The sequence below is a fragment of the Salvia miltiorrhiza genome, chromosome 1, assembly GCF_028751815.1.
Source record: "Salvia miltiorrhiza cultivar Shanhuang (shh) chromosome 1, IMPLAD_Smil_shh, whole genome shotgun sequence".
In the NCBI taxonomy this organism is placed as follows: domain Eukaryota; kingdom Viridiplantae; phylum Streptophyta; class Magnoliopsida; order Lamiales; family Lamiaceae; genus Salvia; species Salvia miltiorrhiza.
The window spans coordinates 9,229,980-9,256,527 of record NC_080387.1 but is presented as its reverse complement, the minus strand read 5'-3'; the positions used below and the strand labels follow the sequence as shown (position 1 = coordinate 9,256,527).

At 42.4% G+C, this 26,548-nt stretch overlaps 1 protein-coding gene across 1 annotated transcript; it reads left to right on the top strand.

The window, feature by feature from the left end:
* Nucleotides 1–853: 853 nt before the first annotated feature.
* On the top strand, nucleotides 854–9,240 carry LOC131015913 (uncharacterized). Its single transcript, XM_057944427.1, has 5 exons — nucleotides 854–1,088; nucleotides 1,462–1,749; nucleotides 7,800–7,991; nucleotides 8,139–8,377; nucleotides 8,605–9,240. Exons 1-5 carry the CDS (start codon nucleotides 854–856, stop codon nucleotides 9,238–9,240), a joined length of 1,590 nt encoding a protein of 529 aa, XP_057800410.1.
* The last annotated feature ends 17,308 nt before the right edge of the window (nucleotides 9,241–26,548 follow it).

Below are 26,548 nucleotides of genomic sequence, written 5' to 3'. Positions count from 1 at the left end.
ACCCCTTTATTGCCGATGATGAGTCGGGGCTTGCATTTAGACTTATTAAATCCCCGTATTTAAAATATCTGACATCCATTAATTAATTAGAGCTCTGACAGCTTAAATTAATTAATCTTTTCGTAATCCTTAAGCAGTACCACTCAAACTTTATTATTGCGTCTGAACTTAATCAACCTGCAGGGTTTAACGCAATAAACCTTATTGAGCTCCTTAAGGGGATGTCATTATTCTATACCGGATACGGGTACTAATACAGATAATCAAATATCATATATTAACCGCTATCACCAAAGATACAGAGTACTCAGGTTACTATATAACTCTCACCCATAGTAAGTCAAAGTGATATACGAATCAACATATATATTTGAAATCTTATTAGTATTAAGATTCTATAAGTCACCGAGATCTTGATTCTTCACTTATGTCAGATAGAAGAATACATCTCACTGTGATCCTATCAATATGTTATGACGTACCAGTATAGACAAGTAGTCAAGACAAACTCCTTCCGTCTATACTGTAGCCTAAACCAACGACTCGTCCTAGAGTCATCTCGGTTGTGATCAGTTTACATCTCTTAAGGTTATTCCAATTATATGGTCTTCTGTGATCTACAACACACCATGTAATCTACTTATATAGAGACAAGGGACATACATATGCAATCATGAACACAATCAGATAGGAGATAAAATAGTGAACTTAGGAAACATTGTATACAAGCATAAAACGTTCTTGCTTTCAGTATACAAATCCAACAAGTTCAGCCCTGACAAGTCCAGTGCTGCCGAGTCCAGTGCTGACGAGTCCAGAGCTGAAAAGTCCAGCTCTGACGAAACAGAAGAGGATGGAGTCTCAGGCTGCCACTATATTCAAGAAATTGGGTGCGGCAGTCAACTTGATGCCGTTTGATATATTCAAGAAATTGGGTAGGAAGGAAGAGGAGCTTAAATGCACGAATACTAGACTTCAGCTAGCTGACGGAGCAATTAGCAGCACGCGTGGACTTTTAGAAGATATCGAGGTCACAGTGAGAGGAATCACGGTGCTAGCAGATTTTGTGGTGCTTGAAGCAGGGCAAGGTATTACTGGAGAGAATGGGGAGCTTGTTCTACTTGGTCGGCCTTTTATGGCTACTATCCAGACGCGCATTGATGTGGGTTCTGGAACGTTGAGCATGGCCGGCTCTGGTAGATCGGTAACATTCTCTGTTTTTAATAAGAAGCCTGTTATTTCTAACTCTTCTATGCATATTTGTTCTCTTGTTGAGATTTCTAATCATAAGGAAGAAGTGGAAAATGTTAGTGTTAATAGTCTTCTGCCAGCTCTGCCGAGTACTCCAGCTCTGCCCGTTCAGCCAGATCTGACGATTCCAGCTCTAACGTTGGACGCCATAGCAGAAAGTCTTCCGCCAGCTCTGACCACTCCAGGACAGAGCAGAAATTCTTTCGCCAGCTCTAACGAGCCCAGCACTGAATAGTGCGCCAGCTCTGAACAGCATATGCCAAGATTTTGCTGAGGCGAATTTGATGAGTACCAGACCAGAAGAGGATGAAATTATACAGGATTTTCTTGACAATCTACAGGATGATGAGGCCATTGAAGATGAGTTTTTGGCCAAGCTTCCACTCAACGTAAATGCAGTGAAAGAACTTCCAACCACTTTGAAAGAAGAGACTGAAGTTGAAGAAGAACGGGCTGATGTGCTGAAAGGCAAGGAGGAGATTGTGCAAAGAGTGCAGAGTGCACCAGCCTTGGAGGAGAAGAAAGAGGAGAGATCTCGACCTAGCTCTTGGTTCGAGAGAATGATGAATGTGATGAGCGCTGCTTGCTCATTAAGAGGACCCGCAGCTGAACTGGAGGATGATATGCTTTCACGAGGACTAATTCAGCTGACGTTTCATAGTGATTTTTGTTAAGGGATCCTCTACGTCGGGCTGCCGACTTTAAAACTAGCGCTTGGTGGGAGGCAACCCACTGTTAGTTTGTTTTTGTTCTTTGTTTTTCGTTTTTGTTTTGTGTTTTCCTTTTCTTTGGTTGCTTGGGCGGATGTTTTTGATTTTTGGGTGTTAATGTCGTTGCAATGCTGCATTTTCTACTCTAACGTTGCCGCCAGCGCTGAAAAGGCCAGCTCTGAACTGGCCAGATCTAAAATTTTACTCTACAGATGCCAGCGCTGACATTTCCACTCTGCAACAGACCGCAAACCTCACTTTTCACCGCCTCTCACAATGTTTCTGCTTTTCAATGCCGATAATTAGGGATGTTTTCTAACTCTTTTTATTTTGTGCCCTGAGGACATGGCATGCTTTAAGTGTGGGGGGGGGTCTTGTTTTGCTTATGCTTTCAATTGGGCGAGATTGGTCTTTCTATGCTTAGTTTTTTCATTGATACTTGCTAATTTTTATGAATTTGTGGAAGAGAACATGGTTTTCGATGTGAATTTCGGGTATGTGATTGAATGGTGGTTATTCTTGTTTTACTTTTGATATGTGTTTCTTATTTGTGCAAAGAATTTGAGTTTTGTTGCAACACGATTGTAAGTAAGTAAAACGTGACTTGTCCGGTAGATGCTAGAAGGAGTGTTGTCATTGTGATTGCCTACGATCGTATCCTTATCTGTGAAAATGCTGGAAACCAGCTTTGAAAATGCCAGCTCTGAAACATCTGGCCAGTTTTGAAAACGTGACAGCTCTGAGTCTCTGCTCCTCTAGTCTAACTATGAGCATGGGAAACCACGTGAAACGACTTTGGATTTCATCCAAATGGTTTTTATTTCATGAATTATGGCTCAACTGTCTAAAACTTAAGCACACAAAGTGTGAAAAATGGTGATATTGATTATAAAGGAGATCACATTAGGGAATTCACTTCTAGCGGAGAATTGAGTCTGATCGAATTACTTGCATTACTGTTTTGTTGCTTCGTAAACTTTGAGTTACTTGCATGATCAAGATATGTGTGTTGATTGTAAAATTTTGAATTGACTTTGTTGAATGTTTGGATGGAAATAAACATCGTTGAAACCAATTTCTTCATAGGATTCATATTGATTTTGCTTGAGGACAAGCAAAAGGCTAAGTGTGGGGGGTTGATTTATGCTCAATTATTCTAATTTTAGGGCTTTGCATGTGCATATTTTAAGTTAAATCTTCTGGAAATTGGTGCGTTTTATGGTTTGTTTCATGCTTTGCAGGAGATTTAGGTTTTATAGATACAAGAGTGCAATTTTGGAGATTTTGGGTTGAGAATGGCTTTTTTAGGCATACTCTGGTGTACAGAGCTGAAAAGCCCGCACCAGAGCTGAAAAGCCCGCGCCAGAGCCGAAAAACCCGTGCCAGAGCAGAGCGCGGAAATGCCAGAGCCAGAGCTGACCATCTCCAGAGCTGAACTTCCCTATACAGAGCTAAAATCTCCAGAGCAGAACAAACGTTTCAAAGCAGATCTGAATTCGCCAGAGCTGACTTCCAGCTCTGTCATGCCGTTCCAGAGCTGACTTCCAGCTCTGACTATCTTTCCAGAGCTGACGCACTAGAGTTCGCTTAAGTTCCAGAGCAGAGTTACAATTCTCGCCAGAGCTAAATTTCCAGAGCTGACTTCCAGCTCTGTCATGGCCGCCAGAGCTGACTTCTAGCTATGCCATGATCGCCAAAGTAAATTTGACAGAGCAGAGCTAAAGATCGACAGAGTCAACTTATGCAGAGCTGACTTTTCAGCTCTGCACTTTTTCAAAGCTCGCTGATGCAGAGCTGACTTTCAGCTCTGCCATGACTTTACAGAGCCGAGTTTCCAGAGTTCGCTAATGTTGCAGAGCTACGATTTTTGCCAGAGTTGAGATGACTTGCAGAGCACGCCAGCTGGACTTACCTATGTTTACACGATTCTTTTCCTTTTAGAGTCCAGTTTTGCATGGCAAGTTTGATGGTGATCAAGATTAATTTGAAGTCTATAAAAGGGGCTGAACGTGAATGAAGAAAATCCTTCTGCCTCCAGGCGCTTAGTTAGATAATTTCTTAGCCCTAATCTTTAGTTTCCGCCTAGTTAGCTAAAGTTTTGGTTTTTATTGCTTTCTTAGTCTTAGTCTCGATTTCTGTTCCAGTTAGTTTAGTATAGTTCTTTATATTCAAGTTTAGTTTAGTTTAGCTTAGTTTTGTTTCGAAGATTGGAATTGAGTGACAGCAGTTTCTTCTTTGCGACGTTTTACGGTATTTCGGTATTTAATTTAATTTACTTGCTTTCATGTTTATGCTTTCCTTTAGATTCTGCACTTTTAAATTATGCACTTTAAATTATGCAATTTCATTTCTGCCTAGTTAGATTAGATTAGAAGTTTTTAATTAAAGTTATTTAAATTCAATTTGCCTAGTTAATTCCTTTACTTTAAGTTCGTTTAAATCTTGCCTAGGGTTTAATAGTTTCTTGCCTAGATAATTTTAAGATTAAGTTTTAGTTAAGTTTAATTTACAAGCATTAGTTAATAATTCTTTTTCATGCCTAGATAATTCTTTAGTTTAAGTTTCTAGTTAAGTTTATTTTCCCAGCTTTAGATAATTTTACAGCTTTCAATCCTTAGTTTATAGCTTTCTTGTGACATAATTAATTGCCCTTAAAGATCTTCATTGAGAGACGACATTGGGTTAGCTTACCACCGCTAGAGTGTCATTGTTCTATTGCAAGTCAATCTAGCGTAGTGTTTAGGTTGAGTCACTGACCACTCGGCAGAGATGAAAATCATCCGCCAGAGCTGACCACTCGGCAGAGCTGACTTTCGCACGCCAGAGCTGACCAACTCGACAGAGCTGACTTCTGCACGCCAGAACTCACCAACTCGACAGAGCTGACTTCCGCACGCCAGAGCTGACCAACTCGACAGAGCTGACTTTCACTTGCCAGAGTTGAACTTCAACAGCCAGAGCTGACAAGCTCGGCAGAGCTGGAATCCACACGTCAGGGCTGACCAACTCGACAAAGCTGAATTCCGCCACCAGAGCTGACTAGCTCGCCAGAGCTGGAATCCACACGCCAGAGCTGACCAACCCGTCAGAGCTGGATTCCGCCGCCAGAGCTGACTAGCTCGGCAGAGCTGGAATTCGCACACCAACTCAAAAACTCAATACTCACTCATGCTTAGCAAAACACATTCAGTTCTCATCCTACACTTTCCTATCATTCTCAAGACTTCAAAATTTAAAATAACATGCTCAAGACATCCTAGAACACATAAACTCAAAAGAAACCCTTAACATGCATCGTCCATACTTCACGCACATTGACAGCCATGCTCTACAAAAATCATACAAATCATGCTTGAAAAAATACAAATTTAAGATATAACAATCCTAAATATCAAGTCACAACGATTAAATAAAAATCGAAAGACGAGCTAAGACGACGAACATAGACGGGCTGCCCTCATGGGTTTCATAGCTATGGTTCGAACCATTCTTAACTCTTTCATTAAACATGCTCAACAATACGCCAAGAACAACATACTAAAAACTCACAACGATCCGACATTGTTTCAAAATAAAGTCGAGAATTCGACGTTTTTCGACGTCGACTAATCTCGAAAATCTAACCATCAAAACGTTGGTAGAGATGATACCTACCTAGATACGTGCTCGAAAAGGTGCTCGGGGCTCGTCTCGGTACTCAAATCGGATCTCAAAAGCTCGAACAAGCTTTAATGGAGTTTTGGTGTGAGAGAAGTGTGTGTTCTAGGTGTTTGTATGTGTTCTGCGTGAGTGATGAGTGATGGCTGGCCCACAGCCGCTATTTTATAGGGAAAGGAGCTTTGGGCGGTTGGGGGGGATGGTCAAGGTAGGGTAGACCTAGATATTTAGGATATTAATCTCACTTAGTCGTTAAATATCTCGTTTTCGTCTCGTTTCGTCTCGTTTTGACGACTAACTACCCATACTCTTCGTTACTCGCCCTCTCAACTATCACTCACTTTCATTACATTCGTAATTCTATATAAATATAGAAAACGTAAGCTCGTTCTCGAAATTCTAATAAACGAGCTTGGTTCGTTTATCGAGAAATTCCGGTTTACTATTTACTCATCGTCCAAAAATAAAAACTTTCATTATTGGACTCGTATCGAAAAACTAAGAATATTTCTCAACGACGTGCACGTAAGATTTTGAAAGTCGACAAAAAGACGAAATAGCAAAATATTACTATTCATCGTCAAAAGTCAAAATTTTCTAAAACGTCATAACGGACTCAGATCTCACTTCCGAGTTCATCGTTCTCATTCAAATAATTATCTCAAATTATTCGAATACTCAAACTCAATTACGGATATAAAATCTCACATCATCCAGATATAAACAACAAGACTTCTCAACAACTGTAATAATAACAGTTCTATAATAAAATCTCACGTCTCTAAAAATTAAAGAAGGGAGCTAAACCTTAATTACTCAAACTTAAGCAATTAAACAAGTCATTAAAAGCCCGGGTATTACACAACAACACTTGATCGATAACATAGACGATTTCATAAGTGCAGAACTACCACATAAAGAGGAGAACCCAAAATTATATGAGGCCATCTTAGAATGCATGATCCATGGTCCTTGTGGAGCAGATCGTTTAAATTCACCTTGCATGGTGAATTCAAGGTGTTCAAAGGGTTTTCCAAAGAATCATGTAGATCGTACAGAAGTTGATGATACAGTCTACATGGGGAGAGACACAGGCATCACGGTAGAAAAAAATGGAGTATTAGTTGATAATAGATTTGTGGTGCCGTATAACTCATTTCTCATTATGAAATATCGGGCGCACATCAATGTTGAGTATTGCAATCAGGGTCAGTCTGTGAAATATCTCTTCAAGTACATCACTAAAGCTAATGATAGGATGGACGCCAAAATAACTAACACAAACAATGATGAAATCTCCGAGTATATTGATTGTAGATACATTTCTGCATGTGAGGCTATGTGGAGAATATTTGAATTTTTAATTCACTATCGAACTCCACGTGTTGAGCGTTTGTATTTTCATTTGGAAGGATAGCAAAGCTACATGTTTAGGGAAGGCGATTATATTGATAATGTCCTCACGAAGAATACGATCGCTGAAACACAATTTCTCAAGTGGATGGAAATGAATAAGAATGATATAGAAGCTCGGCAATAGTTATACAGTGAGTTTCCCCACCATTATATTTGGGATAAAGAGAAAAGAAAATGGAAGAAAAGAGAGAGGGTTCGCCATAGGACACATAATCCATGTCCGTCCATCTGCCGGGGACATGTACCATTTTAGAATGCTACTAAATCATGTTAGGGGTGCGACGTGTCATGATGATTTTCGTATGGTGAATGGTGAGATGAAAGAGACTTACAAGGAAGTATGTTATGCAATGGGATTGTTAGACGATGATAATGAGTACATTGAAGGAATTATAGAGGCGAGTTCTTGGGGATCAGGAGATTATCTGAGACCACTTCACAACTTTACTCTTATCAAATAACATGACAATGCCTGAGGAAGTATGGAAAAGAACTTGGCGATTACTATCAGACGACATCCTTCACATGAAATGGAAGACTCTTCAGAAGCCAGGTAATTGTTATAACGAAATATTTATCTTATATTTTTTACCTTTTAAATATTTAAACATTTGTTAAATCTACAAACTTAATATGTGATGCATTATTTAGTTAAATGACATTAATTTTTTTCGTCTTTTGAATAGATTTGCGGCTGACAGATGACCAATTAAAAAACCTTGCTTTAGCTGAAATTGAAAACTTGCTTGTGGCTAACTCTACCAGTCTTATTAATTAACTTTCCTACCATGCCGTTACCGAATGAGACTGTTATATCTTCTACTGTAAACCTGCTCATCTTGGAAGAGACGTCCTATAACATTGAAGAAATAAATGCAGAACATCATAAGCTATATCACTCTCTAACGGATGAGCAAAACATTGTTTATGAGAAGATCATGACTGCAGTTGATAGTGGTGAGGGATGACTTTTCTTTCTGTATAGATACGGTGGTACATGAAAGACATATATCTGGAAGACCTTATGCTCGAGCTTACGTAGAAGAGGCGATATCGTACTGCCTGTAGCCTCGAGTGGTATAGCTTCATTATTACTCCCTAAAGGCAGAACTGCGCACTCGAGATTTGGTATACCGTTAGATTGTGATGAGAACTCCACATGCCACAAGATCAAGCCAGACAGCGATCTCACTGTACTCCTCAAGAAGACAAAGCTCATTAGTTGGGATGAGGCACCTATGACGCACAGATACTGCTTTGAAGTGCTGGATAGGAGTCTGAAGGATGTTATGCGATCCCCTGAAGGAAGTTGTTATGTGAAACCGTTTGGTGGTTTGGTTGTTGTAATAGGGGGGATTATAGGCAGATCTTGCCAGTTGTCCCCAATGGAAGCCGACACGATATTGTGCATGCTTCAATAAACTCTTCTCAACTTTAGACATTGTGCGAAGTTCTGAGGTTGACTAAGAATATGAGATTATAGGTATTCCATGATAACACAGTATCATAACTAAGTTCATCTATATTATGTCCTTAATAACCTGATTGTATAAATAACTTCTAATGTCAGGGAGGAGCATCTGCATCTGATGTTGAAGACATTAAGAAATTTGTAGAATGGATACTTAGTATAGGGGATGGTACAACTGGTGAGAGTATTGGTGATGGAGAAGCCGATTTGAGGTTACCAGACGATATGATAATACGAGATTCAAGTAATCCTATTGCATCCATAGTGAAAAGTACTTATCTAAACGTACTGCATACCCTGCCTAATCCAGAATATTTTAAGGATAGAGCTATCCTGGCCCCAACCAATGATATGGTTGATTCGATTAATGAATATGTCATGTCCTTGATGCCTGCCAAAGAAAGGGTATACCTTATCTCGGTTAACATTTGCAAAGATGATGGAGAAGTTGACCTTGATGACGAAGTCTTTTCAGTTGAGTATCTTAACACGATCAAGTGTTCGGGATTGCCGAGTCATGAAATCAAATTGAAGGAGGGGTGCATTATCATGCTTCTCAGAAATATAGGTCCTTCAAATGAGCTTTGCAATGGCACAAGGATGATAGTCACCAAACTTGGGGCCCGCGTGATTGAAGCCAAGTTGATTTCAGGTAATAATGCAGGCAAAAAGTTTCCTATTGCAAGAATGGTCATGAGCCCCTCGGACTTCACAAAATTTCCGATTCGATTTTAAAGGAGGCAGTTCCCACTGAGTCTTTCTTTTGCAATGACAATAAACAAAGTCAGGGTCAATCTCTTGCAAATGTAGGTCTATACCTACTAATTAAGGCCTAATTGTTCGTATTTTGGGGGTTTGCATGTGTTTATTTTGAGTTAAATATCCTAGAAATTGGTGCGTTTATGGGTTTGTTTTATGCTTTGCAGGAGATTCTGATTTTATAGATGGAAGAGTGTGATTTTGGAGATTTTGGGTTAGAATTGCGTACTTAGGCGCAAAATGGTGTCCAGAGCTAAAAGTCCGCGCCAGAGCAAAGCTGAGAAGCTGTGCCAGAGCAAAGCAGAGCTGCGCGGATAGGTCTGTATCAGAGCAGAGCTGACTTCCATAGTCAGAGCTAACCATCTCTAGAGCTGAACTTCACTATCAGAGATGAATTCTCCAGAGCATAACAAACTTGTCAGAGCAGAGCTAAACTCGACAGAGCTGACTTACGCGCCAGAGTAAACACATTCCAGAGCTGGGAAGATTCGACAGAGCTGAACTATCCAGAGCTGACTTCCAGCTCTGGCATACCTTTCCAGAGCCACTTACGATTCCAGAGCTGGCGATTTCTCGCCAGAGTTACCGCGTTACTTGCAGAGCACGCTGCCAGCTGGACTTTCCTTTGAATGCACGATGCTTATCTTTAAGAGTCCAGTTTTGCAAGGCCGATTTTGATGGTAATTAGGGTTGGAATGAAGTCTATAAATAGGGTCTTAATATTCATTGTAATAATCAATCTTTGCCCTAATCTTTGTTCCGTCTTTTGAGAGTCATTTTTCCGCTAGGCAACCAAAGACTTAGGTTTTTCAAGCTTTCATAGTTCTTCAAGTTTTTGTTACTTTTTGTTCTAGTTTACTTTCGAGTTTAGTTTTACTTTAGTTTTTATTTCGAGTTGTGATCAAGTGACAGTGGTTGCACCTTCGAGAAGTTTATGGTATTCCGTATTTATTTTAATTTACTTGCTTTGTTATGTTTATGTGTTGCTTTCATGTTTATGCTTTGCTTTAAATTATGCTATTTCAATTCTGCACTTTCGTTTTATGCCTTGTTTTCAATTATGCGACTTCATTATGTTTATGCTTTTCTTTAAATTATGCAATTTAGTTTATGTTCATTAGATTAGAAGCTTTTATTTACAAGTATTTAAATTCTTAGTTGCCTTTACTTTAATCGTTTAATCTTGCCTAGGGTTTAATAGTTTATTTCGTCTAGTTAATTCTAAGTTCGGTTTTAAATTAAGTTTTTAATTGCAAGTTTAATTTCACGTTAAGTTTTTAATTAAAAGTCTTAGTTTAATAATCAAAGTTTACTGCTTTCTCGTGACATAATTAAGAGCCCTTAAAGATCTTCCTTGAGAGACGACATTGGGTTAACTTACCACTGCAAGGATGTCCTTGTTCTATTGCAAGTCAATCTAGAGGTGTTTCTAGTTGAGTCACCTACCGAAGCCTGTGTTCACCCACGGCCAATTGTACGTTGCAGGCTCAAGAATCACTAGCCAAAAAAGCCTCAAAATTTTAACATGTGATGCGGAAGGACAGACACACAACACAACTACTAATGTTGTGTACAATGAAATTTTTGATAAACTATGAGGTAATTTTGAATATCATTTTAGATCTTATTTTTTATGTCATGCTATAGAGATTTAATAAAATTTCTATGATTATTATCCAAATAACTTTATTATTAAATTTAGAAAAAAAATTGTTCATTTTTATGGATTTTTTGCAGGTAAAATAGGTGGAATTAAAAGAGTGGATGAAATTATTTTTAAGAAATATTTCTATTTTAGTTTTACACGTACGAAGACCTTTTTTTATTATAATAGTTTGACATGACATATAAACAACTTTTTTAGTGAATGATCTCCATAATTTATAAATATATTATGAAATAATTTTTACATCTTTTTTAAAAATAAATTATACTAACATCAAATGATACCCGTCGAAATTAGACGGGTTACACACTAGTTATCTATATATACAATAAGAAACGATCACCTACCCATCGTGGGCAAGCATAACGTGCCCACCATTAATATGACAATTGTAATTATAGTAAAATAATTTAATTAGAGTAAGATTTGTTAATTCTCTTTCTTAATTAAAATTGTCACATCAGTAGTGGGCACATTATGCTTGCCCATGGTGGGTAGGTAGGTGATCGATTCTGTACATACAATACACAGACAGAGTAATGAAAATAGTCATTATGAAAAAAAAATATCCATTCATATAAAAAAAGATAAAAGTTAGTCACTATTGTGCAAAAATTCAAATTTATCCTTAACATAAAAATTTAAAAATGTGACTCTCCTCCCTCCCTTCTAACGTCTACTCTTTCTGCTAAAAAAAACATGCAGTATGCTAAAAATTTAAATTATATATTGTTTTGGATTTAATTTCGTTCAAATTCGAATAAAGTGACAAATGTTCAAAATCAAGAGCATTTCTTAAATTCACAAGTAGAAAATAGAAAAGAGTGGACTTAAAAAATGTCCAAATTGAAATTAATATTAGCATAAAAAAAAACTTAAAAATTAGCTACACTTGCTATATTACGTTTCAGATAATTTTTTTTGAAATATCCTCTTTAATTTACCTTCACATTAATCTATTTCTCACCCTTAGTTATTAAAATTTTTTGTCGCTAAATCATCGCTGTGCTGCCGCTTCAGGTTCCAACACCTTACCGCATCGTCACCTCTAATGTTGAGTCATAACCTACACCGCCGCCTTCGGCTCTAAAAAGCTATTATAGATTTCACAAATGAATAGATAGTGTTGGTTATGAATTTTAGCTTTAAAGCTAGAATTCACAACCAAGACACTTACCGATTATGAATTCGAGTTCTAAAGCTAGAATTCAAAACTTTAAAATTTGAATTCAAAAGCAATATTATTCTTAGTTATGAATTGTAGGTTTAAATTCGGATTCAAAATCAATCCATATTCGAGTTGTGAATTCTAATTTTAAAACTCTGTTAGGTCCGGAGGGTCTCGAATAGCTGCATGGAGGGAATACACTTATAGGCTATTTTTTTATCTTAACACATAGATCAAAATGAAACTTTGAACACAAACTCAGACACCTGTTTACTGAAATGAGTTTTGACCAAAACATGGTTGACGACTGATAATGAATACTCTTCAGTAAGGAGTTATCAGTTAAGTTGAAATAACTTAATTGATGCACTTAAAGCTTCAGTCGAGTTTGATAAACAGAGATGTTATAAATCTTACTGACTATCAGATGATAGATCAGTCAGACTGATAACACACGCAGTGAAAAACTTTTATTTCGTAATAGCCTGTGAGTTGAGCACGTTGTTAGTCTTAAGTTTCTCTTTGCACTTAATCAGTTTTCAGTTTACAAAGGGAAGAGCACAATTAAGAAAGTAAGTACTGAAAGCTGTAAATGACACAGAGATTTTTACGTGGTTCGGAAAACACTTCCTACATCCACGATCGGTTGATCAAACCAACAACTTCACTCTGCAAGTACTTACGGGTGCACTACAAACCGATGCTCGTGCTTACGGGTGCACATCAAACCTGAACATGTGCTTGCAGGTGCACACAACCGAAACAACTGAAGATCCAATCTTCAATACCAACACACCTTGTTGGATTTCTCACTCCTAGCACACTCTGGTCACTAGTATCTCATGAAGACAGAGTACCTTCCTGAACTCCTTTGAAACTCAAACACTCGATTCTGTCGATCGAAGGGAGGTTTGAAAACTTGCCAACTAAACTTCAAAGAACAAGTTCTTTGTAGTTAGTTTGACCTAGGCTTTGGGTAAACAAGGTTTACCTAAGGTCTAAGAGAATTTATGTAATCAGCAGTGACTAATTTTTGGCTTTGGGATTCTCTTCTTCGATTCAAACTTTAGAGAGTTTGGGCTTTAGCTGAGAAACAATTTTGGCAGAGTTTCAGCTTATGTTGTTGAATCGGTGAAGATTGAAGTGATCCTCGAGCGCTATTTATAGGAGAAGTCTTGAATAGATCCGTTGGCGGAGAAGGTCTTCAAGATTTCTTCCCTTAGAGAGTAATTCGAACTTCGGCTGAGGCTTCAATCTTCGAGGTTCCTTGTTTGGTGAGAATGGCTATCTTGAAGAGCAAGAGATGCGACATCTCTAAAAAGGTAATCACCAAAGAAGAGTGTCCTCTGCAGAGAAAGGACGATCCTGAGATCTCTACATTTAATGCGGCTGTACTTCTGGAGTGCGTGGCTTCCTTTAAACGTTGGAGTTTCAGTCCGAGGAAGAATATTTAACCGATACTAGACTTTAGTATCAGTCCGCTGATTCCACGTGGCACGCATTAAGTAATCAGTTCAAAACTGATTATTCGACTGTTGCTGCAATCGACAACTTCAGTCTTCAGTCTTCAGACCTTCGTTCTTCAGTCTTCAGTCTTTAGAACAGCAAGCTAAACTAGAAAAAGAACTCTAACACTTGAGTTCGAGCAGTTATAGTCTATTACAAAAGAAACCTATTGATTTTGTTATCATCAAAACAAGGATTAGGATATTTCATTAAGTTCCCAACAATTTCCCTTTTTTTGATGATGCCAAAACCACACAGCAGTTCTAAGCAAGAAAAAGACTGAACTCAGAGCACAAGTTCTAAAACAGGGTGAATACTATTCCCCCTTAACAATAGAACCTAAAACTTGTACTTAGAGAGAGAACACAACAGTTCAAAACAGAACGAGACAGAAAAATATTAATCAGAGCCTGGACAAAAAGTCATTGTCTTCAGGTTGAGGTCAAAAGGAGTTTTTTTTTTCATTAAAGAAAAACTAATGAGACATCAGTAGAGGTACAGAGCAAGACATACAAGGGAGCAAAAACAATAAAGAAAACACATGGAAAACCCATGGACTCCAGCAGTCTGCTTGTCTGCGCCTTGAACTTCTTGATCTTTATCTTCAGTCTTCATGTTCCTAAACTTGTTCCACTCACACTTAGTTTCCGTTGACTTCAGGTCTTCTTGTCTAGCCTTCCTCATGATCATCTTGATGATCATTTTGCTTAATCTAGCTTCAGTCTTTTGAGAGGGTTTTTCTCTAAGTTCTTTCCCCCTTTTTGGCAACTTCAAAAAGGAAGAATTGACTGAAGGATGAAGCGAGGATCGTGCGAGGGTTGAAGGAAGCTCGCAGGAGGATCCAGAGAAAGGTGCTGGAGGTGTGATGGAGGTGGAGAATATGAAGGTTTAGAAGAAGAAAGTGAAAGATGGAGGTGAGGAGTGAATGGAGGGGAAACGAAGAAAGGGATAGAGATTAGTTTGCATGGCTCTCAGAGATGGAAGAGGGAGAACGGCAATCATGCAAACCGAAGGAGGTTGAGGAGAGGGTTTTTGAAAGAGAAAGAGGGGACTAGGTTGGGAAGTGTGTGGGAAAGGGAGATCGAATCAGTGACAGTCGTGAGGACAGCCACTGTCGATGTTGCGCCGACTGACAACGAGCTCCTGCTCATTGTTGTTGCACCATATGGAAGCTCACAAAAAGATGTGAGGATCGCTTGAAAACCAGGTGAAGTCCGTCTTTTTTAGACAGGTACTTCAAACCGTATGGGTCGGGCATGAGGATGGAAGACACTCGCATCGTTGGATATAAGTGAGAGTAGAGACAAGTTTGACGTCGGAGAGACGTTGAGATCCAGTGGAATGGTCCGGTGAAGACCAAGTATGTGAGCGTCATTCTCCCACTCCATGACTTCGCAGTCATAGATTTCTTCTTTGTCGGAACAATATTTTTCTCTGCAACTTTTTGAAAGATTTGAAATGTTTCTCACAGTGAAGGCTGTAGAGAGTTGTTAGTTGATGCGGAAAAACAAACTAAGATATCAAGGTATAAATAGACAATTTTACTAAGAAGGAAGATGAAAAAGTTTTTCGAAAACTGTGCCTAATATATTTTTGAAGGAAAATTTCACGTCCGCCGTGACTGCAGGGGAAGGAAGCTTCAAAAGGTGAGAAAGATCATTGCATTTTGTCAAATCAATGAGATTCTCAAGAAATTTTATTCCAGGGGCAAAAGGTTGGAAAGATTTTTAGAAAAGATTAGGACAAGTGAAATCAAAATCAAATCTTCTTAAAAGTACTTGTCCTTCAAGGATATTTCATTTTCCAACAATCAGTTAAAGATTTTGAAATACACTGATCAGTTAGAGAAAGCTTTTGAAAACAAATAAAAGACTCATAATGAAATAACTGATTTTCAAAGTGTAAGTTGAAGATACTTACTGGTCGACTGATCATTGTAGTCAGTCGATACCATTGATTCTGGATGACTTATCAGAATAAGTTCTCTTCAGATGAAGACTTGTCTTCATTGCTTTCCACGTCAGCAGTTGTAAAGTACCAGTTGGTTGTCCACCAGTCATCGTGACTGTTGAGGAGATCTTCAAACACAGCATCACTCTTCTGGGTTGATGAGGCAAATCCTTCCACACAGATCGTTGAACCTTTCTTCAGGAAAAGCTTTGGTCAGCAAGTCTGCTCTCTGAACAGCGGTCGGAATCCATTCAACAGAGATATTCTTCTTTTCGACGTGATCACGGATGAAGTGATGTAGAATAGCGATATGGTTGACTCTGGTATGATGAACTAGATTATGTGAGATTGCAATAGCACTGGAGCTGTCGCAATAGATTGGGACTTCCTTCTCTTCGATCCCATAATCCTTCAGTTGTTGGACTAACCATAGGAGTTGTGAACAGCAGCTTCCCACAACAACATATTCAGCTTCAGTTGTGGAGGTGGCGACTGAAGTCTGCTTCTTTGAAAACCATGAGATAAGCTTGTTGCCTAGGAATTGACAAGTTCCTGAAGTTGATTTGTGATCAATTTTGCATCCTGCAAAATCTGAGTTTGAATATCCGGTGAGCTTGAAGTCATCGTCAGCTAGGTACCGCAATCCTAAGTTCGGTGTGCCTTTGAGATATCGCAAAATTCGTTTTGCAGCATCCATATGAGCTTCTTTTGGATCTGACTGATATCTTGCACAAACCCCGACTGCATACGCGATATCTGGTCTACTAGCAGTCAAATACAGCAATGACCCAATGATTTCTCTGTATTTGGTTGACGATACAGATTTTTCTTCTGATCCTGGATCTACTTTCCAGTTTGTGTTCATTGGAATCTTGACTGATTTCATGTGTTGAATACCGAACTTGGCGATCAGTTCCTTAGCGTACTTTGACTGGTTGATCAATATTCCTTCGCTGGTCTGCTTGACTTGTAATCCAAGAAAGAAATTCATTTCTCCCATCATGGACATCTGAAACTTGTTAGTCATGATATCAGCAAACTTCTTGCACATGCGTTCGGATTTGGATCCAAAGATTATGTCTGGTGTTTTATGAAACCAACACCTAAACTACAAGGTGAAAAGCATAAACTATACCTAATAAAGTTGATCGGAAAGAGCAAAAGTAACAATCGGAGAATGGAGCACGGGAGCAAAATATAACTGTTGTATTCAAAAGCGAATGATAGCGTAATTATAATACATGAGTTGAGGTCTATTTATAGATTACAATTGAGGGTAAAAAGGTAAAATCAATGCCCACGCATGCTCCTTGCGTGGTCGAAGGGTAGAACAGTAATTTTGCCTTTACGCGGGAAGTCTCCCGCGTTTCTGACGATCCCACTGATGGAGGTGATCTCTCTGGCGTGGATGACTTCTCTGACGATGATGATCTCTCTGTCGAAGATGACTTCTCTGACGAGTGTGACTTCTCTGGCGATGATGATATCTCTGTCGAAGATGACTTCTCTGACGAACGTGATTCCTCTGGCAAGAGCCATTCCTCTGGTGGATGAGTTGTCTCTGATAGATGAAATCCCTCTGGTAAGAATGATTCTTCTGACCAGTATGATTCTTCTGATGAAGATGATTCCTCTGATTTGTATCTTTTCTCTACTCTGCATATATCACTCCTCACCAACCACTCCCCCCTCTAGTCTGGTTGAACCGGGTATTCTTCGCGTTCAACCAGTGGGGTATTGTGAAGATCAATACTATGCTGTATTCCTTGATCCCTGCAAATCATGAAGATATAAGTACTTCTAATATTATATGAAAACAAAGGTAAGCCCTGTAAATTGCTTCTCTGGTGTTTTTGTTACTCCCACCCCCCTGGTTTGGCTAGTTCACTCTGGAATAGTGCAACTAGTCAGAGGATTCGCCCGCGTGGGTGACGTCATCTGCATTAAATGCCTGCCCGATATACAGTGCTTTCCCCGTACCCCGAGGTTACTTTTTAACCTTTGCGTCCTTTCGTTTCTCCGTAGAAATTCTCATCCGTTGATTATTTCCCGTATGCCACGCGTCATTCATCCCGCGTGCTCGTAATTGCCCACGTACATTTTTACTTAATCGATTCGAACTTCCCTTTTTCACTATTCTTCTTCTCTAATTCTTTCGAACTATCTTTTCTGCATTTTCCGGCGATTTTCTCCCTGTTCCGGCGTGTTTTCCTGCGACCCTTCCGCTCCAGGTTTTACCATCAATCTTTCTCTGGCCTAGGTAACTCGCGCATCTTCTTCTCCCGCAATTTTTGTGTTTAGTGTAAGTGGTTTTGAAATTTGTTGGTGCTCTGATTGAGCGTGCTAGAAACCCTAGACTTTAGGTATTTTGACAATGGCCTCCACTTCCGCTCCTCAGCCCTCGCGGTCGCCTTCCCCTTCTCCCCGAGCCTCTTCATCTTCCTCTCCCCAACTCCAGGACCTCGAGAACTTCCCTTCCCCTTCTGCCTCTTATGACTCTCAAGCTATCCCCAGCTCTTCCCCGCCTAAAAGGAGGGGTAAAAAGACACCCCAACCTCCCAAGCATATTCCTGAATCCCGCCTTAGCGTCGCAGAAGTGGAGAAAATGCGACGCAAGTGTCGTTGCCCCGAGGGTTTAAAATTCATCGCCTTTTCCAAAGATTCGACACCTCCGGCAAATCTTCGCGACCATAAAACTGTGGCTATCTGGAAAGCCCAGATAGATGCTGGTCTAAGACTTCCTCCTCCTCCTTTCTTGGCCGAAGTTTGCAATTACTACCGTATCCCCTTTTATCAGCTTACTCCCTCTGCCATCCGGAGATTGTACGCTTTTCACATTCTCTGCCGCTTCCATGGTATTAAAGATACTGCCAAATTATTCTTCAAGACTCAGTCACTCCGTATGCACAACAGCCCTCTGTATAGTTTTGCTAGCCTTAAGAAATATCCCACCGCCTTTCTTTCCTCCTTGAACTCTTATGACAAAGATTTCTTGTACCAATATTGTTATGTGCGTACTCTTTCGGGTTCCTGGCGCGATTATCTTGTTCGAGAACTAGAATGGCATAATCCTCGGACCACTTATAAGCCAGCCTCCTTAGAAGCTCCCTGGACCTTTGAATTGGGGATTATAGCTCATCTAAATGCTATAAACAAAACCCATCCTATAGATTGTAAGTACCTTGCTGAGAACAATTCGGCTCTGGCACACAATGGCCTATTTCCCCTATATCCAAAGAAATCGATAGGTAATAGATATAAATCAAAGAAATACATTAGCTTTTGTTACCCTGATGCTAATGGTGTAGCATTTTAATTTGCAGATATGTCTTGGAGAATCAAGTGCGGGGACAAATTGCCTGACATTACTTCTCCTGCTCTCGGTGGAGGGCATGGTTCGGGGAGTTCTGCTTCCAGGACATCCCCCTCAGAACAACCAACTGGGACCACGCTGGTCCTCGTTCCTCCCGTGGTAGAGATCCCAGAGGGAAATGTGGAAGCCTCTCGTGCATTTGATGCAGAAGAGGTTGATGCAGGCGCCCTTGTTCATAGGGGCAAACGTCCCAGCATTGGTGATGCCTCTGGTACCTGTGAAGAGGATATCCAGATCGTGGATATTACTGATGAGACTCCTTCGCCCAACTCGGTTCCCGGTGTCACCCTTACTGAGCTTTCGAAAAAGCGAAAAAGGGGTTCTCTGATCTCTGTGGGTGAAAAGGAGAAGCAGGAGGCCCTGAAGAAGGCCGGCAAGTCTTCAGAGCCAGCGAAGAGGTCTGCTGGTGACTCGAAGGTCCTCTCCTCTGCAGTGGAGAAGGGTAAGGGGCCAGCGAAGAAGTCTGCTGGTGCTTCTAAGGTCCTCCCTTCTGCCGGGGGGAAGGGTAAAAGCAAAGCTGTTGTGCCCCCTGCTGATGAATCAGAGGATATCGTTCCTGGGCCGATTTCGAGTTTGTCAGGGCAGGGGCTGATTGATGCTTTGATAGCTCGTGTCCACTCAAAGGACCAGGAAAAAGTGGAGCAGCTGTCCCGAGCAGCTTTGGCTACTCAGCTATGCCAGTTAGCTCTTCAGGTACCCTGCATCTTATACTTTGGTTGTAAAAAGTTTAAGTTACTAACCTCTTTATTGTTCTGTCGGAATCCCTTTTGCAGGAGGAGTCGCGGCTGTGGGGAGCTGTTAAGTGCATCCATGACTATGAAATGTCAGAGAAAGAAAGAGAGAAGGAGCAGGCGGACATCGCCAAGCGTGATGATGATGTCGCTGGGGTGGTGGAACGTCTGAGTAAGGCTGAAGCAGAGATTGCTGAGTTGAAGGCTCAGCTGGCCCAAGCAGATGTGGAGAAGTCCTCCCTGGTTTCTGAATTGACCAGGACGACCAAGGAAAGCCATGAGAGCCTTGCCAGGTTCAAGGCGGGGTACGAAAAAGCCTACAAGGAAACCAGGCGTGGCTGGAAGAAGACACTTGTAGAGGCTCAAAACCGCGCTTACATCCTGGGGGTACGAGATCAACGCCTGGAGTATTTCCTATCTCCGCAGGGTCAACACTTCCTGGGAGTGATGCTAGAAGGCACTCTGGGGGCTTTCAAAAAGACTCCCGAATACCTGGAGGATTTTGGGCCCCTTTTTGCTTACGTGATAGAGCATACTGCTACAAAGGCACTGGAGATGGCGGGAGCTACCCCGGAGCAACTCGCTTCCTTGAATTTTCGAGCCCTGATGGATAATCTCAAGGATGAGGAAATAAATGAACTGATGGGGATCCCTGCAAATTCTCCAGGGAAACCAGAGTGGTGGTATCCAGTGCTGGAGAAGGTCATTCCCTATTTTACTCTTGGGATTGGATTTGACTCATTGCCCTCTGCTCCCATGTATATGCCTGCTTTCTCTGCTTCCCTGGTACGCTTTGTGAACCGGCTGCGGGATCCCACTGGCAAGGGCACCCGGACATTTTCTCAGTTCAGCATGGAGCCTCCCCTGCCCTCTGACTTAGCGCCTTCAGCTTTCTCCGACTCTGCCTCCTCCTCTGCCGCGGTGGACCAACTGTTTGATCTGTATAGAGATGAGAATTTATATGTGCATGAAGCTATGAAGCTGTTGGATTTGGGAGCTCGTCTTCCCAAGGTGAAAGAGATCGGCATGCTGCCTGTGTTTACAGAGGGGGCGTCTGCTAGTCGGATCCCCACGAGTGATGTCCCTCTATTGGATTCCTCTGCTTCTGCTCCTACTTCCTCTACTTCCCCTGAAGATGCCTCCATCCCTCCTGCCTAATTTGATAACAATTTCTGTAACTCTTTATTTTGTACAGACTGAATACTTACCCCTGATTTTTGGTGTACAGCTCTACCTCTTGGGCATGTTTTTAATAAAATTTCTTTCCTGCTTGTACTTCTTTTATCTTTGTTCCTTATGTTACCTTTGCTGCTTGTTGATGTTTGAATTTATATTCCCGCCTCTCCTCTGTTGGTTTGATTTGACCCGTTGTGTTTGTTATTGATGTTTCTCTGATCCTTTCCTCTGAGGTTTCTTTACTTTCTGCTTTGGGGGCTCTGCTGGTTCCTCTGGCGAGGGCTTCGGTTGACTCTTCTGGCAATAGTTTGGAGGATTCCTCTGGCGAGGATTTTGATGATTTTTCTGGAAAAGGCTTCACCGCCTCCTCTTACGAGGATTTGGTTGACCTCTATGATAGGGGTCCCACCGCCTCCTCTTACGAGGATTTGGTTAATTTTTCTGATAGGGATTTCACCGCCTCCTCCTATGAGGATTTGGTTGATCTCTCTGTTAATGATTTTGTGATTACTTTTCATCCAAGCGTTCCTTTGCTGCTTCCCACCTAAGATGCTTCCTATCCGAGCTGCTTCCCATCCCAGCTGCTTCCCATCCCAGCTTGAGCACTCTGCGCGGAGCATGGAGGACCTGGGGGGTGCAACCAACTTTCGCGGCTTACGATTAAATAGTAACCCTCTGTGCGGAGCATGGAGGACCCGGGGGGTGCAACCAACTTTCGCGGCTTACGATTTAAATAGTAACCCTCTGCGCGGAGCATGGAGGACCCGGGAGGTGCAACCAACTTTCGCGGCTTACGATTAAATAGTAACCCTCTGCGCGGAGCATGGAAGGCCCGGATGGCACGACCAACTTTCGCGGCTTACGATTAAATAGTAACCCTCTGCGCGGAGCATGGAAGGCCCGGATGGCACGACCAACTTTCGCGGCTTACGATTAAATAGTAACCCTCTGCGCGGAGCATGGAAGGCCCGGATGGCACGACCAACTTTTGCGGCTTACGATTAAATAGTAACCCTCTGCGCGGAGCATGGAAGGCCCGGATGGCACGACCAACTTTCGCGGCTTACGATTAAATAGTAACCCTCTGCGCGGAGCATGGAAGGCCCGGATGGCACGACCAACTTTCGCGGCTTACGATTAAATAGTAACCCCCTGCACGGAGCATGGAAAACCCGGGGGGTGCGACCAACTTCCGTGGCTTACGGTTAAGTGCAACCTCTGCACGGAGCATGGAGGACCCAGGGGGGGTACAACCAACTTTCGTGGCTTACGATTATGTGCAACCTCTGCGCGGAGCATGGAAGGCCCGGATGGCACGACCAACTTTCGCGGCTTATGATTAAGTAGTAACCCCCTGCACGGAGCATGGAAAACCCGGGGGGTGCGACCAGCTTCCGTGGCTTACGGTTAAGTGCAACCTCTGCACGGAGCATGGAGGACCCAGGGGGGGTACAACCAACTTTCGTGGCTTACGATTATGTGCAACCTCTGCGCGGAGCATGGAAGGCCCGGATGGCACGACCAACTTTCGCGGCTTATGATTAAGTAGTAACCCCCTGCACGGAGCATGGAAAACCCGGGGGGTGCGACCAGCTTCCGTGGCTTACGGTTAAGTGCAACCTCTGCACGGAGCATGGAGGACCCAGGGGGTGTACAACCAACTTTCGTGGCTTACGATTATGTGCAACCTCTGCGCGGAGCATGGAAGGCCCGGATGGCACGACCAACTTTCGCGGCTTATGATTAAGTAGTAACCCCCTGCACGGAGCATGGAAAACCCGGGGGGTGCGACCAGCTTCCGTGGCTTACGGTTAAGTGCAACCTCTGCACGGAGCATGGAGGACCCAGGGGGGGTACAACCAACTTTCGTGGCTTACGATTATGTGCAACCTCTGCGCGGAGCATGGAAGGCCCGGATGGCACGACCAACTTTCGCGGCTTACGATTAAGTAGTAACCCTCCCTCTGCACTGCTGGAACGTGATTCCTCTGCGCTGCGGGAGCGTGATTCCTCTGCGCTGCGAGAGCGTGATTCCTCTACTTTCCTTGAGAAGAAATTTTAGAATTTAAAAATTGGGACCTACGGGTATACACCCTACTCTCCCCTCTGGTGACATGTGCAATACTCTGTTATGAACATGTTGGCCCAGTTACTTGTTATTCCATCTCCGGCCCAATTATTCACGTGGGCCCATTATCTTTTAGCCCTTCCCTTGAGCCCAACACTGCCTCTATATATACCCTCCACACTTCATGACCTAGCTTAGAATCCTTCATCTTTTTTCCGCCGCCTCAAATTGTTTTCTTCTTCAAACCCTAGATCTCCCGTCCTTTTGGCTTAAGCTGCCTTCTTATCCTGGTCGTAACGCCCTCAGTCGGGGGAGTGAGTCCTTTTGCGAAAGTACGCCGGCGCCCGTTGGTGACTGAAAAAACAGGACTCCCCCCCGCCTGAGGGTTTTATCTCCAAGATTCTTAAAGGAAGCTCCCTCGTTGCCCTTTTCCGACTTCCTCTCAGACCCTAGATCTATCATCCCTTGTCTCTCATTTCCCGTATCTTTTCCCATCTTGGTTGTAAAGCACTCAAGTAAGGGAAGTTCCCCTCAGAACATTCATATCCTTGAAGGCTTTGCTTTTCCCTCTGTGCTTCCAGTGCAGGTCTCTAGCTTTGTGATTGTAAGGAGGGGACTTCCCGTATTTGAGAGCATTATTACCGGTTTCCCGAGATCTGGAAGTTGATTGGTCTTTTCCTCCGTATTCTTTCCCTCTGGCATTTTGACTTGTTGCTTTTCTTGGTATTCTGCAGGTGTGGGGTAAATCCGGAGTGGATCTGAGGTAGATCTGGCGTGAATATCTCCCAACGGAGGAGAAAAGCTTGAAGTGTTGGCATATGGGGGCGAATTCGCCAGCTCCTGATGTTTTGCTTTCCCTTTGACCTGCTAAGAAGCAGCTTTTGTATTTGTTTCTCCCTTATCCTGCTAAGAAGCATTTTGTATTTTAAATTTTAAAATTGGGGATTACGGGTATACACCCTACTCCCCCCTCTGGTGACATGTGCAATGCTCTGCATGAACATGTTAAATAGCATATATAATGTAAGAAAGCAATAATTTGAAATAAACGAACACAACACCAGGGAATTCCCTAGAACCACATATCTGTTTTATTGATATTATGGCCCCGGACCTCGTTAAAACCCCTGCGGGGAAAAAGAGTATCCGGTCTACAAGTGATTACTCCTGCTAAGTAGCAGTTATACATAGAACTTTTTGAGTGTGTTTATATTCCATGGCCTGGGGAGAGTTCTGCCGTCTGAATTCGACAATGTGTACGCTCCGCCACCCAAGACCTCTGTAACGATAAATGGTCCTTCCCAATTTGCTTCAAACTTGCCCACTGCCTTTAGTGCGTCTGCTCTTTTCAATACTAGATCGCCCTTGATCAGCTTTCTTGCTCTGACCCTTTTGTCGTACCCTGCTTTGATGACACTTTTATATTTTGCTGCTCTGATTTGCGCTTCTTCCCGCTGTGCTTCCGCAAGGTCGAGCTCGGTTCTTCGAAGGTCGGCGTTATGCTCTGTATCATAGGTGATGATGCGGTATGATTCCAGTCTGGCCTCCGCTGGTATTACTGCATTGGATCCGTATACCAGCGTAAACGGTGCCTCGCCCGTTGCTGTCTTTGGGCTAGTTCGGTAGGCCCAGAGAACGGTGTCCAACTTCTCCACCCATTTCCCTCGGCTCTGGTTCAGCCTCTTTTTAATCCCTTCATAGATTGTTCTGTTGGCTAACTCTACTTGGCCATTTGCTTGTGGATGAGCCACTGAGACGAAGCGCTGAGTGATGTCCATTCGATCACAGAAATCTGCTATCCTCTGCCCTGTAAACTGAGTCCCATTGTCAGACACAATGATTCTCGGTACACCGAATCTGCAACAGATGTTCCTCCAAATGAAACGTTCCACTGTCACTTCATCTATCTTGCCCACAGCCTCAGCCTCAACCCATTTAGAAAAATAATCTACTGCCACGATAAGAAAGCATTTTCCTCCCGGTGCTGTAGGCAACTTTCCGACTATATCAATGCCCCATTTGTCAAACGAACATGCCGCGTACATGACACCCATAGGCTCCCCTGGTACGTTGATTCGCCCGGCATGTCTCTGGCAAGCTTCGCACTTGCGGACGAACTCTCTGGCTTCCTTGTTGATGTGAGGCCAATAGAACCCGGCCCGGATAATTTTGCGTACAAGATCCCGAAATCCCGTATGCCCACCACAGCAACCTGCATGAATTTCTTTCAGAGCAAAATTAGCCTCTTCTGGAGATAAGTATTTTAGTAAAGGCTGAGTAAAAGATCGTTTGAAGAGTTGATCGTTGATTAAGCAGTAATTCTCATAGCGAGCCCTCTGATTGGATTCTCTGCTTAGCCGTTCCCCTGTCTTCAGAAAGTGTATAATCGGAGCCCGCCAATCGTCCCTGATCTCTACCAAGAAAACCTACGAAGTCTCCATCTCTCTGGTATCACAGAGTAGAATAATTTCATCATTCCAAGTTTGCTCCACCGCACTAGCCATGCGTGCCAATAAGTCCGCTTTTGTATTTTCCTCTCTGGCAATTTGCTCGATCCTGAATTCCATAAACTTTTCTTTCATTTCACTGATTTTGGAATGGTACGCCCTCATCCTCTGATCCTTGATACTGTAAGTCCCTGAAAACTGTTGGGCAACCAACTGGGAATCTGTCTTTATGATGACACACTCGGCTTTGAGCTCTGACAATATGTGAGCCCCTCTGACCACGGCCTCATATTCCGCTTCATTGTTGGACAACCGACAAGTGAATTTGATGGCGAACTGGTATGTCCCATAACCCGGTGAAGTGATATAAACCCCGATCCTACATCCCTCCTTCGTCACAGATCCGTCCACAAAGGCCACCCAAAACTCTGGTACAGGACGACGAGTTGTTTCTTGTATGAAGTCTGCCAATGCTTGCGCTTTGATCGCTGTTCTCGGTTCATACTCTACGTCATACTCCCCTAATTCCACAGCCCATTTAACCATTCTTCCCGACAAATCTGGGCGCCCCAAAACTTGTTTGAAGGGAAGAGATGTGCGTACTATCACTCGGTGTGAAAGGAAATAGGGCCTCAACTTTCTGGCCGTGACCATGACTGCCAGAGCAGCCTTCTCAATCTCTGTGTAATTTTGCTCAGGCCCTTGTATGATTCTGCTAACGAAATAGATAGGCTTCTGGTGACTTCCCTCTTCTCTGATAAGCACAGAGCTAATCGCATCTTCTCCCACCGCTATATACAGATACAATGTCTCACCCGGCACCGGCTTGGTCAGAGTCGGTAACTTGGCTAGATAGACTTTAAGATCCTCAAATGCCGCTCTGCATTCCTCTGTCCACAGAAACTTAGTTCCCTTCCTCAATACTTTGAAAAATGGCATGCTGCGCTCTGCCGAGCGTGATATGAATCTGCTCAGAGCAGTGATGCGCCCATCAGAAGAATTTAGAGAGGAAAGGAAAGAAGTGGGAAATCTTCGAAGACCCGCAAAGCTATACAAAGGATTGCCCTGCATGCGAAGAGATTGGGTTTGACAGAACAGTTTGGCGGTGTCCTTAACATCGTGGGCTCGGCAAAGGATATGGAAGGCGTATAGTCTTCGGATGGCAGAGGGAGCGACTTGGAAAAAAGGGATACGAAAAT